The sequence below is a fragment of the Sinohyriopsis cumingii genome, chromosome 16 (genome assembly GCF_028554795.1).
Source record: "Sinohyriopsis cumingii isolate HCF-2022 chromosome 16, ASM2855479v2, whole genome shotgun sequence".
NCBI lineage: Eukaryota > Metazoa > Mollusca > Bivalvia > Unionida > Unionidae > Sinohyriopsis > Sinohyriopsis cumingii.
The window spans coordinates 5,766,260-5,781,380 of record NC_142976.1 but is presented as its reverse complement, the minus strand read 5'-3'; the positions used below and the strand labels follow the sequence as shown (position 1 = coordinate 5,781,380).

Here is a 15,121-nt window from a genome sequence, read left to right as displayed (position 1 = left end):
GATTAATTTTGTTTATGAATGAACTAAAGCAAATGTTTCTTGGCCTGCCACATACCATCTGCTTTGCAATATTCCGTGCTGACTTATTTGATACAGTCTTTCGAATTTAGGCTAGCTATAAATGCCAAACAGTTCATACAGTTGCTTGGTCTCTACAAATAACATGCAATGGTTAGGCATAAACATATCTTATTTAGTCGGTAATAAGAATGGCACAAATAAACTTACAGTTTTACATCTTGAATTTCCTCGTAATGTACTTTCATAGTTCTTCAAATCCAAATTACATGAGTCATGTCACAACTTCCAAAGCTTGCTTACACATTTCGAAATTGTAATGTAATATCGACTAAACACCAAGTGCAATAATATCTTCCTCACTGTTGTCAAAATGAAATAAACATTATAGTCCACTGTCATTTTGATATTTACGATTGAAATTGTTAATATTTCCCCCGACCGTTATGATTCCAAACATCCAATGACAGAACAGAAACACACTTACAGATAAATCAAGACGCAGTTCGCTCGGTGCACAAATCAGATGTTACTTCATCTAGATGTGCACAGATAAATCCAGTCCAATCACAACAGTTGTTAGAATCGACAAAAAATCCAAAATATATTCATTCCAGACGAAACGAAAATGTCCTTACAAAGCGCATTCATTTACAATATGACTCTATATTTCAATATTAAGTAGATCAAGACGTCATTTTCTTTCGAAAGTGATGTCTATCGCGCGACTAAGTTCAAATTAATCTGGGCTTAGTTGTGCGCGCTTAAATAATGTTGTTGTTGTGTGCTCATGAGTCTGGGCTTCTGTATTTAGTTTGGAATGCAGCATAAATTCAGTTGCCTTGTTTCTTGCAGTGTATTTTTATTTATGCAATTAAGCCTTAGGTAGAATAAGAAAAAGAGAATATAATGAAAAGGTTACTGCATTTGTATAGGAAAATATGAACTCGTTTTGTCGGATGGATATATTGCACTCTAAATGTCATGCAGTATATCCTTAAAAAAGACTCGTTCCTATTTTCCCAGAAAAATGCAATAGACTATGAATATTACAGTACTAGTTCATGTTTTCCGCATTGGGCCGGCAACAAGTTTATCGCTGAGACGCATTTTGAAGAAATTACTCCTCTTTTGCTTACCTTTGCAACATATTATTCAATGTACTTATGCGCTTGAACTATTTGCTTAAAAACATAAATGGAATTTGCATGCTGAATCTGCAAGTCTAAATATAAGATTTAGCCAAAAGAAATAATAGTTTGCATAAAATGTCCAATTGTTAATTTCCTAAAATATTTTGTTTGGACGAATGGACAATATTTGGACAATAAGGTGCAAAAAGGTTTGTAAAAGAGTTTCACACAATTTTGAAGTAAGATTTCAGTGGTAGAATAGATTTTCATTAAATGCGTTCTCACTTTTACAGAAAGAGAATTTGTCGTCATCTAATATGTTAATCATTTTCAAAAAATTATTAGTTACAATTATTCTGTGAATTTGTTTAAAATTACATGAGGTCAACTTTGTATCCTTAGTACATTGTTTCGCCGGGCTATAATTCTTAGACCACTTTTCACTACTTATAGTTTGATATAATAATTGCATCAACGTTTCTTGCTTAGCAGTTTGTTACCTCTTTCCCTTTTTTAAAACATCTTCGCAAACAATCTTCAATAAAGTTTGTTTTTGCAGTTATTATTTTATCCTCCTGCTTATCAAAAAAATGGTGTGAGCCAAATGATTTTCGATTGCACCTTTCCAAGGTTTTGGAAGTTTGGATATCAATGAAAAGTAATTCAAATAATTTTTACTTATGGCTTAGGAAGTGCTGAAGAAAGAACATGGGCAGAAAAAGTGATTTTGCATCAATTACTTTACCTACTATTGAAAGGTATCTTTGACTCCAGATTGCCAGAATTCTCTTTGCCTTTTTTAGTTTCTTCCAATACTTGATGTCCGCCATGTTCTGTAAGTCTAGTGAACATTCGATACGAAGTAGAGCAAATTTGGAAGAAGACCAGTATAGTTCCATATCGGAACATATTCTTTCATTATAACGTTTCTTGTTTCCAATCCATATAGCATTTGGTTTTGCTATGTTACATTTAGGTCCAGATAATAGAAAAAATCATGCTTGATATTAATAGTTACTCTAAGAGAATGTTGCGATTCATTGAGAATATTTTGTCATTACAGGAAAGAGAAATATGAATAGAGTCGTCTTTATTTCCCCCAAGCTTAATATTCATTTATAATGTCAGATATGCAATGTTTGACCAAGTCATTTGTTATCTATAAACAATTGAGCATTACATTTCCAATGTCCTTTCTCCTTAGATACCTTGAGGAAGCAACACTCAAAATTATAGTTGAATAATAAGTCGTATACCCTGTACAAATATGTGCATCAGTTGTATTCATACAAATATCATCCGATACACGAAAGTAATTTAATCTACTTTTGTTTCAAAGGAGATTTTTGCCTCTAGGTATATACCTTTAAGTTTCGATTGGAATTTCTCCAGGGGTCAATTAATTCCAGTTCGTTTTTCAGGTCGCTGCTCAATACTATTGATGTTTGTCATGTACAATATTATAAGTATTCAAATCTAGGTCTTGAACACTATTCCAATCTCAACCCATTATAATTGATGATTTCTAAAATACTAAAATTTACTCCTTTAGACTTCCATAAAAGCGTGGGTTATCATTGCTTTACCCATACAAATTGACGAGGGTTATTCTATCTCCACTAATTGTAATATCTAACATAATAAATCTCCCTTGACCGTCACATCTTTCTCTATAGATCACAAATTCAAAAGTATTTCTAAAGAATATTGAGATTCCAGCGTAATTACTTGTACATTGGCTAAATATACAATTGTTTCCCCATTCCGCAGCCCAATATTTGTCATCAGTCTTTGTACTATAAGTTTCTCGCATGCATATAATATATACATTCTTCTCTCTTTTACTTCATCGATACATTATTTATGTTATAATTCATAAAACAGGAGGAAGTGTACATGTGAATGTTCTTGTGCAAGGAATATATAAAGTAGGTGTCACATTGACTTTATCATACGCATGGCACTCACACTTTCACAAAATGCAAACATCCATCATAAAACGTTCCATAGTATTACAATACATTACAATAGACTTGGCAGTTCAATAGACTTTAAATCTGGCAGCTAGATATTGATTCATTAACAACAGGTTTTACGAATTCACCTGGGATCATTCTTATGCGCGTCCAAATAACCTTTCCGGGGTCAATTTTGCGTACCAATAAATACAGAAAATACGAGCTTGAATTACAAGTGGAAGATAACAAAAACGGAAGAAGAGAAAAAAAGAAGAAAAAGTAAATATAAATGTGTGTATACATAGATTTGGATGTGAATGAAGGAAAATAGAATGAGCCGCAATAGGGCACATTACGTCATTATCCTGAGTGCAATAAATGGGAGACTGAGTCCACTAATAAACAAAGTATTGGGTTTCTTCCAAAAGAAACTGATATTTTATTCATGGGTCAATGTGTTTTCAAGTCTCCTGGAAATGATCAATGCACCAAAACTAATAAAGAAAATGTTGTATTACCAAGTCCTTAACCTCTGGTCAATAAGACTGGTAACTCCAAAACAAATGTAGATAAAATAACTGTACTACATCCCCCATACAGTGTCTTCACCTGACCTAGTTCCCCCCCAAAATGTATCAGAGATTTTGCCTAAGAATACAAATCTCAAATCAGAACTCTTGTGGATTGTACACATCGCAATCACCATGCTGACCAAATTAAGATGCAATGAATTATAGAGCTTGAAAATAAATTCTGTCTTTGCAGTGTCATTGTAAATTTATTACATATCCTGATGAAATATCTGTATGAACCATGAATAGTAGTTTCGTTCTTACGGAACAGCTTTTAACTCCATCTCCTAAACACTAATTCCAAGATTTACATCATGATAATGAGACGGAACTTTTATATTTGTAGGCTTTCTCTACTGATGCCACACCGTATCAGAAAATAGACTTCCATCCAATAGTAAAGACAGCCTGCAGTGTAAACCAAACAGGAAGAGTGGGGTATATTTCATCATTGTTATGGATAAATAAAATAAATGGAAATATTATTTGACATTAAAAGATGTAGAGAGAGATATACAGACAGACAGAGACATAATTGTTATTAATACTCTGTCAGAAACAAAACCTACTCTCTTTTTTGAACTATTTTTCTCATGCCATTTAGAGGCGTTTTAGGTTTAAGTAAAACATATTTCTGGATCAGTTTGGTGGATTATTTTTGCGAGCAATTTCTTAGATTATAATTAACGAATATTACCAAGATTTTATCATCCTTAAACTTCCGCTCTCCTAGTCATAATTTCTTTAGGGAGGTTTTTGATGGCCCTTCATCAATCTCATCTGTTATATATTCACAGTTCGTATTTATAATAGCTTATAAACTGCTGGATCAAGTTACATAATATTATTTAGCATTCTGACAACAGAACATTATGAATTTGTTCATATCAGTTTATAATCAAACACGGTTACTGTTACTAAATATAGAAAACTCTTAAGCATCTCAACAACTACTCCTTAGAATTTGAATGAATTCTGTAGAAACCTTTCGGTTATAAAGGTATCACAGTTTTTCCAAACAAAGTCACCATTATTGAAAGCGTATAAACAAACAACGAAACCGATGACTTTGTCTCAAAAACATTTTTGCAGAATTTGTCCTAATTTGTCAGAAAGCTTTGCCCTTCAGGATATTCCATTATGTACTAATGGTGTTAATCCACTTTCAAATATAGATCTCCATTGCCAAAATTGAAGGAAAAGAACATTAAAATTGCTTGGCAGAATTTGATTATATTGAGAAAAAAAAGAAGAGGGCTTTCAGTTGTGTCCAAATGATGCTGACTGACTTATAAATACGGCAAATATTGCTGAAAATATAAACATATTTAAGTTAATTTTTTAACAAAAACACCAAAACAATAGAATTTGACCACATGTGTCATATACATTTAAATATGAAGTGGTCATATTTCCACAAATGCTGTTGCTGTAAGCTGTTGCTGTTACTATTCAAAATATAAAAATGAATTTGTCATCCAGAGATAACTATTGTCAATAAAACTTGAAAATATCTTAGTGACCAGTTCTCAGAAAATGTTGAGCAGAATGTAATAAAATATGCCAGAAGACTGGTTTGTTATAGGTTTTATGCTAGTACTAGAGCATAAAAATTCAATTTAATATCTTTTTAAAACCCTCATAGCAGTATTTGAACATATTTAACAAAAAAAAAACGTCATGACATGGAAGGTTTCAAGATTTTTTTTAAATTAAGGATCTTGATTTGCCATCCGATACATCTTCCATTACTAAAAGTTGAAAATCATCTTGATTTGCCATCCGATACATCTTCCATTGCTAAAAGTTGAAAATCATGTAAATAGCTTTATCATTTGTCATTCATGTCAGAGTCATACAACAAATGACGCTAATCCATACATCATCATAGGTGGCGCTCTATAGTTTGATATATTGCTAAGGTTTAAATTTTTAAAGAAAACAAATTTCCACGTTTTCCACTGGACATTGAAAATGATCTTGTATCTCTTAGGTATTTGAAAAGAACGTTTAATTAACATTCTTATGGTTATGATTGATGTCTATAGTATGGATTATGGAGAATTCAGCCTGGTCTAACATCAGATGTATAGTAGAGTATAAACCAGTATCTGTTGCTACATGGCATAAGTGGAAAATAGTAAATACACATTGTTTTGTTTCAAAAATTGAAAGAAACATTTACCAAATTTTTTGTTAGACTTGTTCAGTGATGTATTTAAATGAGTAATTTTGTGACTTATTGCCGTATTTTCTTTAAGTAAATATACACTTTTATGGTGAATGTTTTTCAGGTTAAGGAATACATGATTAAAGGTCCTTAGATAAAGTTATTATTTTTGTCAGTTAACTTTAAACAACTAAAGGGAAAAACAAAAAATATTGATGAATTTTATTGATTAATGGTGCAAGAAAATATTACATATAAATATTACAAAGATTACAGTATTTGCATCATATTTGCCTTCTTTCTTCATTGTAGGTTAAGGCTTTGCAAAGCTGTCTTAGTAGGTGATGTTCCATCCATAAAAACGTCGCTAATACACAGGTAGATAAATGGAAAACTGGACTCCACTTTCACAGACTTTACGTCGTAGCACAGTTCTTAAAAACCTAATTAAGTTACATATCATTGTGCTATTGGATGTGAAACTTAAACTACATGCAGTAAACTATGTCTATGAAATAATTTATATTGTTTTAAGGTAATATTCTCTTGACACAGGAATTTTATATATAGCTATATTGGTGTAATGGATTTTGTTTTATTTAACAAAACGTACCTGATTGAAAGCACAGCGGGTTTTCGGAAGTTCGTTGACTGATGACTGTTTCCAAAGGTCTAATACCCTTAATTTACTTTATTCATTTTCGTTCACAGAACTGTTATTGCATTCATTAAAGCTGAACGGGACTTTTAATTTTCTTTAACAGAACTGTTACGTTGTTCCTGATAAATGACTGAATTTATCATTTTCTTTCACAGAAATGTTATTACACTCATTAAAGTTGTACAAGGATTTATAATTTTCTTTTACCGAATTGTTACTGCATTTACTAAAGTTCCCAAGTTAACAAGATGATAATCCCATATGCTTGACCTAGATCACAATTAACATTTTCTAAATATATTATGTTGTAATGGAATTTCTATTCAAAAACATTCCACATTGTTTACAAGATAAACTCCGTTGCTAAAGATATAATGAGAATGAGGTAGACTTCAAGTAGGCTTTGTCTTTTGATGGGGAATGTTAATGTCCTAGACCCAGACCAAACAAATATGTTAATTTCTATCGATAATGATCGTAATATATAACCCACACGCCTAGGGAAATATTAACTATGTATTATTTGTTTGTGACAAATAAATTCTAAACATCAGTATATCTAGTCAGGAACACAGTGAACTTGATTTTTCACCAGGTCAAGTCCAAAATACAAACTTAACACATAATGATGGATGTAAGACTTTGCAAACAAATATACACAACAAACATCAAGAATAATACAATAATTTGCACAACTAAAAAATTGGATACCTACGAAAAAGAAAATCTTAATTCAGAGGATTCATGTTTTATGTACTTAATTTCAGTTTATTTCGTATGTAGTCATCAAACTGAATGACTACTTTAGAGCCAATCACACTATAACAACATGGTAGGTCATTGTGACATTTCATCTCTGAACAAATGACCTAGTTTTAGATTTGGAGTCATGCATATGGTAAACAGACAAGACATTGAAGAATTCTTGTAATTTTTGGTAGTAGAATTTAGAATCACCTGAATTTAAGATGTTTGATGGCATTTGCGCAGTAGTGTTATAAATGATGAATGTAAATTAGCAACAAACACAATTGTTTTATAGAAACCACCATTGGACCCTATTCCCAAGTACAGGAATGTTTGTACTAATGAAAAGCTGGGGGAAGGAGGACCATACACTTAATAAGCATGGAAAGAAATGAATTAACAGTGTATCCCAAAAAAATAAAAAAAATAAATCCATCCTCGTGCTTAAATTTACCTGAAAGCTTTGTCGTCCAGCGTCTGCGATGTTTTGATCTTTATTAGAAGCAACATTCAGAATTATCATCAGCATAACCCTAGTAATTTTCTCGTTGGGAAAACAAATCAAACATTTATGGTTTTAAATACGAGTAATACATTCCATGCTCCTATTGCGTTGCTTTCCTTTCTGGGTTGCTCAGTGCCATAATCAGGCTACATGGTTCTACATTATTCCTTTTTTGGTATAAATAATGAAGGCTCTAGAACTGAACAAGATCATATTCTTTCTCCTACATCACAGCCCATATGGGCTACTATCCTAGTTTTAGCACTATTTTTCACATACCAGGAAAGTGCTTATTGGATGGCCTGTTTTCCATCATCTGTAATCCGTCTTCAAATCAATTGTTAGCACAAGTGTGTTATTGCGATTTCCCCTATACTATGTGGAAGAGTGCCATTATACTTTACACACACATTCACTCCTTGTTCTAACTGGTCGAAAATGAAATATGCCAGTCACCTTCAAAAAGCTTGATATCGTTATTCCTCCAGAATAGAAGGTGGTCACATCAACTCCGGATTTTTACTAAAACACTTCTTGTGATGTACAGTCGCTCTTGAATGAAATAGTTCAGGTCTGATGTTAGCAATTTTGTAAAATCTTGTTATTCGTACTCCCGAAAGTAGAGTGATAACTTGGAAATATTATTATTATTTTGCCCCTTTCAAATAGATGGCTATGCCAGCAGGCAGTTTTAACCTATATACTTCTTGTGATACCTTGTTGGTCCTAAATGTTAATGGTGCCAGTTTCACATCTAATATGACTGCCATGGCGGCTGTCTTATAAATCGTGTTATCACCACTCCCCAGGAAATGATAATCATCCTAAAATGAGGTTTTCACCAAAACATTCTAAATACGTATGTTCTGTCCGTAATGAAAAAAAATGCCAGGCTAACATCAAATATATGCAGCACAGCAGCTCACTTGAAAACTTATCATTGCTGAAGAACATCAAAGATGGTTTCGGCACTTGACACTTGATAAAAGGAAATGGTCTTGTCATGAATTCCAGGAATGTTTTGTCACCCAGTATAGCATAAGTTTCTTAAAGGGACTCTTTGTTCGATGTTATACATGAGATTCTGCATTCACATTTGTTTTGATCAAGTGGTTGTCTCCATAGTCCTTGCTATAATTGAGCGTTATTTTTACATTATTTTGTAAATCAGGATTGTTTCTGCACCTTGCTATGTAATAGGTAAGGCATTGTTTTGTATATTGTATCCGCCTTCATTGTACTGATGGTTGGAGAAGTATACCCTACCCTGTTTTCAATTCTGGATTGATGCTTTTCTAATAAATATTTAATTTAGAGCATAATGTAAAAATGTGCGGGAATGGAGCGTAAGTGCATAAGAGCGCCCCATGAGACACTTACTCGCCTAATGTGGACGACATGAGCAAGTCCATACAGATGTCCGACCCATTGATTGTGGTCTGATGCTGTGTGTCACTTGGAAAACATTCGACAAATGTGTGAGCAACGGCAGAAAGGTTATCTTCATCGTCAATGAAAGGATCTGGACCTTTTCTCCTTTTCGGGGGAAAAATAATTTCCTGGTGGAGCAAGAATGTTCTGAGATTTGTAAAAAGGCCCAAGAAACTAAGACTCAAGTCGGTGTCTTCAGCGCATGAAAGGAATTGTTCCTAAGTAACTCCCATGGAAAGATTAGAAACAACAATTGAGTTATATTCCCGCAACCACCACTCTGATCCCTCAACTCCCCAACCCTAGAGAGAGAGGAGCAGCACCCTCTTTTGGCAAAGTCCTAGTGAAGGTGTCGAGCAAATATTACCTTCCTGAGAAAATGTATCACTTTTGCTGTAATAATAATAATAATAATAATAATAATAATAATAATATACAAATCTGATTAGACCTATTCCATCAGATCATCATCACTTGACCAGTCTATGTCAGGTGAAGAGTCACTGGTCAGTAGGATTCGATTATAAGTCTGTGGACGTGTTTGGGCCAAAACCTTCAGTTTCTATGCTACCGGTTCATTCTGATTGGGATATCAAGTTTGCCTTTAATTGTCAAACTGTGTGTGTGCGATCAGGATTTTTAAAGTAGCTTTAACAATGTTTTAGTCATATCGCTACGATATCTGCAGTGTGTCAGCTTATAGTGATGTCTAGCACTGGGGCATCTTGCAGCAGACATGTAGAATGGTGTCCCACCAAGTCATATTATCCTGACACCGGACCTACCAGTCCTAACACTTACCTCTTAATGCTGAGCGCCTAGCGAGGCAGCTGTTATTATTTTTAAAGTCTTTGGTATGACTCGGCAGGGATTTGAATCCTTGACCTCCTGCTTTCGAGACGGATGCTCTAACCACTAGGAATCCGGAGTGGTACATGCCAAACCAGTGAAGGATCGTAGTGGCATATCCACTTTCACTATATTCCCTTGATTTTAAACATGGTATATCGCTACACCATTTCCTGGAAAGTGAGTCTGCAGAGGGGCGATAAGAGATGATGTCCTTCTTCATCTTAAGAATGAGCTTACGATGATGATATAGGTGATAGTCCTTCCCCATCCGTTAGTGTCCCCAACTTCCTCACACGTGTTAGGCATGATTTTGAAGGAGACAGATGCCTGCAGTTTTCTTTACCCCCTCGTCTTTGTTTATTTTACATACCCTTTCCCTTCCCTTGTGCCCATATCCTTCAGGCCTGGAATATAGTAAGATTCCCTTTAGTTTGCAGAGACTCAAGAGGACCGCGTTATGTCCAAACCTTCTGATGCTACCACATTCAACACTTGTCCTGTAATTTCCAGTGGACCAAAATAGTTTTTGCACCTTGCAAGGATAGTTTGTAAAGCAGTGAATTAGTATTGTTTATCTCCTTTAATTAAACAGATGCTTGGGTAAATGTAACCTATAGCTTGGAATGTAGGAAGACATTGTGTTCTTCCCACATTCAGCAATGGTTCTTGAATATTCAGAGAAAGAGCTTCCACATTTTGGCATCCAACAATAAAATCCATTTGCTTGCTGCCTTGGCCACTAAAGCCTCCCTCATGCATGACGTGGCCTTGCTAGAGTGAGTTCTAATGGGATCTGGGTTTGTTTCCTGGTTAAAGCCTTTGAGACAGTGTAGGCCTTGAGCCCATACATTCGCCACTATTGCTTTGCATGCCGATTGCTCGGTTTTTCGAAGGAGGGATCAATGAATCCCTCAATGCTTCATTGTTTGCTGAAGGCTACAGCTAAGTTGTCACGACATGTGTTTGTCTCAGTAGGGATGATGTACCAAAGCAAGAATCTACTATTGTCTACGCTGCGTCAGAGGCTTTATCCCTTCATGGCATCTCAGGATTTGAGGAACAAATAACACTTGTGCCTTACCTACGCTCCTAAATCATCTTTGTGCAAACGTTTTAAGCAGATGCAGCTTCAGCAATATCAAATTCTTTATTGACCAGTCGAGACATGTAGAATTAGGTGAAGGGGTACAGATTCCTCTATAGAATCGTGAGGTAGTGATAGGTATAAATGACCATGTTCTGACTTACTATTCCCAAATGTTTTCAATGCCAATGAAAGACAGATAGTTTGACAAAACCTAGTTCATATCGCTTGGTGCAAAAGAGGGGTTGTAGGGAAGAATTAAGAACGGCAAACATATTGCATGAATAGCTCTAGTTGTTTTACACTTCTTGTAATTAAATTTAATTTGAGCAAAGCAATATTACTGTAGTAAGTATGCAGAGAGAATTGAATCAGTTACTTTTAATTTGTATTTTAATCACAGTGACGAAATCGTTAGCTTTGCATACACTCATTCTCTGTTTCATAGTACTTTCTTACCCTCGAATAGAAATCTTACTGCATATTCTAACAGTCTTGTTTAACGTCTTATGTAGTGGTGAATGTGACAAATTGAAAAGGAATATTTTAGTTAGTTATTATTAGGATGGTGGGCTAATGATGCCGCATGTTCAATCTTTTTGTCATGCACTTAGGGTAACGTGGAAAATATTATTTGATCCACTATCATCATTCACCATATAAACTTTTTATTATGGACATGCTTGAAGAGTTTGGATGGGATAATGTTTTGTTTCAAAAAAAGAAGGACTCTACGTAGTTTCACAGACGTTGAACAGGTTCTGGAAAGATGAGTGTTCTCCGGGTGGGAATTTTGATGTGTCTCTTCCCACAAACCCTGAAGATATTTTATCAATGCCACTAGGGTATAATAAATACATCAAGATACATAAAAAATGATATGAAAAGTTGATAATCTTCATTTATTACATAATTAAGGAAGATGGCGTGTTTCTTACATGCAACGAGTTCATACTGTGATGTACACTTAATTTGTATTAGTTTTTTCTCCATCATTATGGGTTATGTAATATTGTATTTTGTAGTTATTCTTGTCCAAAATCACGTTCATGTTGTTCCTGACCAGAGACATTTTGTAAACAACATAGCCATGTTGTTTTGAGTGAAACATAGTTGTAATCTAAGTCAAGGACATTGGCATTCCCACATTATTTTACCTGTTGTAGGTGATGTTTATCACATTCTTTATTATACAATATTGTTTTTGTTTGACAACTTAGAATGGGCAATTCTACGAAGTTGAACATTTTTACCAGGCAATGCTAATTGTGACCAGCGGTAAGGAAAGGGTTTTATATTCTTGTTTTCTGTAAGGAAAAATATTACTCACTCTGGCTATAACATTAGAAGCAGCAGAATCATTTTTTTGCTCAGGTCACTAAATATAAAGGAATTGTCCTAAAAATTGGAAATAAAGTCTCATTTTCTATTTATGACAGTTATTGTTATAAATACAGATTGTTGGTTAAAAAAACGTGTCCATTCACATATTTCTAGAACTGGAACAATATGTAAGATATATAAAAATGTGAGCACCGTTAAGGATTACAGAACTATTTAGATGTATTGAATAGCCTTTTGTATGCATACTGTTAGCTTGGGCATCAAAGATTTAGAGAGCGTGATTCTAGCTGGTTGACAATGCATCACGAGCTTTTATACTCATGTCAAGCTTTAGCGAGCTCGCGCAAGCAAAACTTTAGTGATTTTGCTACTAGCCGGTTGAGCGGGGAGCGAGCTTTTATTCTCAATACAAGCTTGCTGGGAGCTCAAGTGTGCAATTATTTAGTTAGCTTATTACTAGCTGGTTGAAATCCCGTCAAGAGCTTATAGACTCGCTTTGATCTCGGGCGTTGAAGCTTGGTGCAAGCTCGCCACGACTTCGTAATCGTTATAATTCAGAATTCCAAGTCCTATACAACGATCTTGCTGGCTCGCGAATTTTCAGCGACCTTGTTACTGTTTTGGAATAAGCTCGTCAATTTTATTCTGGAAACTTTGTATACTCGTGTAGCAGCCTATATAGCTTGAGATGTTTTAAGTTATTAGATTTGTCTGTAGATTATCTAAACAAATTGGTCACGATGAAGGTAGAGATGATTAAGCTGACGATGTGGATGAGTTCACTGAAACACACAAAAACAATCAACCATACAAACGAATGAACGTGATATCTTCAATGTCTTTAGCAAATGTGAGACACGCAGTATTGCACATATTATTCTGATCATTTAAACACATATTTACGAGACATATTAATACCTATTTGCACACTGAATGTTCCAGACTATGAACCGTGCTTCCTGGAGTCCATAAGAATAACATAGAAATGCAGAGTAAGGCCAAAGACTATCCAGTCTCCATAAGAGTTATCTCATTTTACAAGTCAGTCCAAACGCTTAATTCGAAAGCAATGCAACTGATGAAGGTGAATTTCAACATAAAAGCAAACGCCTCGTAGCTAATAAGCGAAGACAATGAAGAAGCCTTAATTCCGCTGGCATAATGGGCTGTCATACCCCAGCTATTTGCAGTTTTTCTATTTTACTTTTTCGAAAAAGGTTTTGGATTTTATAATACAAGTCATACCGGTGATGTAAATTTATGTTGTTACCTTCAACAAAGAACATGCATGTAATTGGGCATAACAATGTATCATCTGTGGATAAAAACAATAATGGCAATAATTAAAGTTTTCTGTTCGCTTCTTAAATTTACTCAACATTTACTTTCTTAGTTAAATCTGATAATTGGATTTACACGAGTTCCTATGATTTATCCATGTACCAAATTGTCCTAGAGGGCTCAGGTGGAATACGTGGTTAGAGTGTCCTTCCCTAATGTGAAAGTTCGCGGGTTTTAACCCCGGCCGACTCATACCAAAGACATAAAAATGGTACTAGCAATTGCCTCGCTCGGCGCTCAGCATTAAGAGGTTAGTGTTACTACTTGTCCACCTGGTGTCAGGATAATGTGACTGGGTGGTACATGGTGCCACATATCTATGACAGAACAGAAACACAAGGACATTACCTCCAGCTAAATAAACACCATACGAAATTGACTCAGCTTTTAACTCTGTCCATCACAACTATAAGATCAGAATTTATTTAGATCGATAGAAAAACAAACTTTTGTCCATCCAGACCAATTGGAAAAATTCTTTCAAGGTGCAGTCATCAACAATTTGACTTCAAATTTCAAATTCATGTAGACCAAAATAAGATTTCTTTTTAAACGGATGACTGGGCATCATGTATTACACTAAAATAAAATGATGATGGGCAGTGCTATGTGCATATCAATATCATTACTGTGAATTTGTTGAACTATGCTTGTCTATTAACTTTGGAATATAGCAGAAATTCATATACATTGCTGCTGATAGTGTTCTTTAATTATTTAGTCTTGGGTAGTAAACTAAAATGAGTGTATGTTAAAAGGTTACTACATTAGTATAGGAAACGTAACGTCGTGCATTATAGCTCCATAAACCTTGTCAATATTTTCCTATACAAAAGATGCAACACATAATTATAGGTCTGATCCAACTGCAAACTACAACGACACATATCTGTGATAACATAATATGCTGGCAGATCTGGGTGTGTGTAGTGTGTTAGAACTATTCAGTAGAACAAGCAACACAGACCTTGGTCTGGTAGTGCGCAATATGAAGGCAGATCATGGTCTATGTTGTTTGCCGTTCTAACAAACCTATATATAATATATAATCTGTCTTGAATAAAAGCCACATAGACTGTTTAATCTTGTGTACTTATATTTGTCACCAGGAAAGTAGAAAGTATGTGACAAAAATAATTAGGAATTAAATTGAAATTATAACAAATCAATTCGATATTCGTAAAAAGTGGATAATGTTTATGAAAACCTATATAAAGAATAGAGTGAAATAGAGGACAAAATTTAAACGCTCTTCAAAATTTTAACATCCATTAGTGAGATCAAGATAATTTTTTAAAATTAGAG

The 15,121-nt window shown here is 34.4% G+C and overlaps 1 protein-coding gene across 1 annotated transcript in view; it reads left to right on the top strand.

Moving 5' to 3' along the window:
• Positions 1-15,121, top strand: part of LOC149779866 (ras-related protein Rab-34-like) — a 56,761-nt gene that overhangs the window by 21,129 nt on the left and 20,511 nt on the right. Inside the window, exons 3-4 of the mRNA XM_089936281.1 lie at positions 4,028-4,119; positions 6,164-6,229. Coding sequence (XP_089792407.1) covers positions 4,028-4,119; positions 6,164-6,229 — 158 coding nt within the window. The remainder of the gene's footprint in view (positions 1-4,027; positions 4,120-6,163; positions 6,230-15,121) is intronic.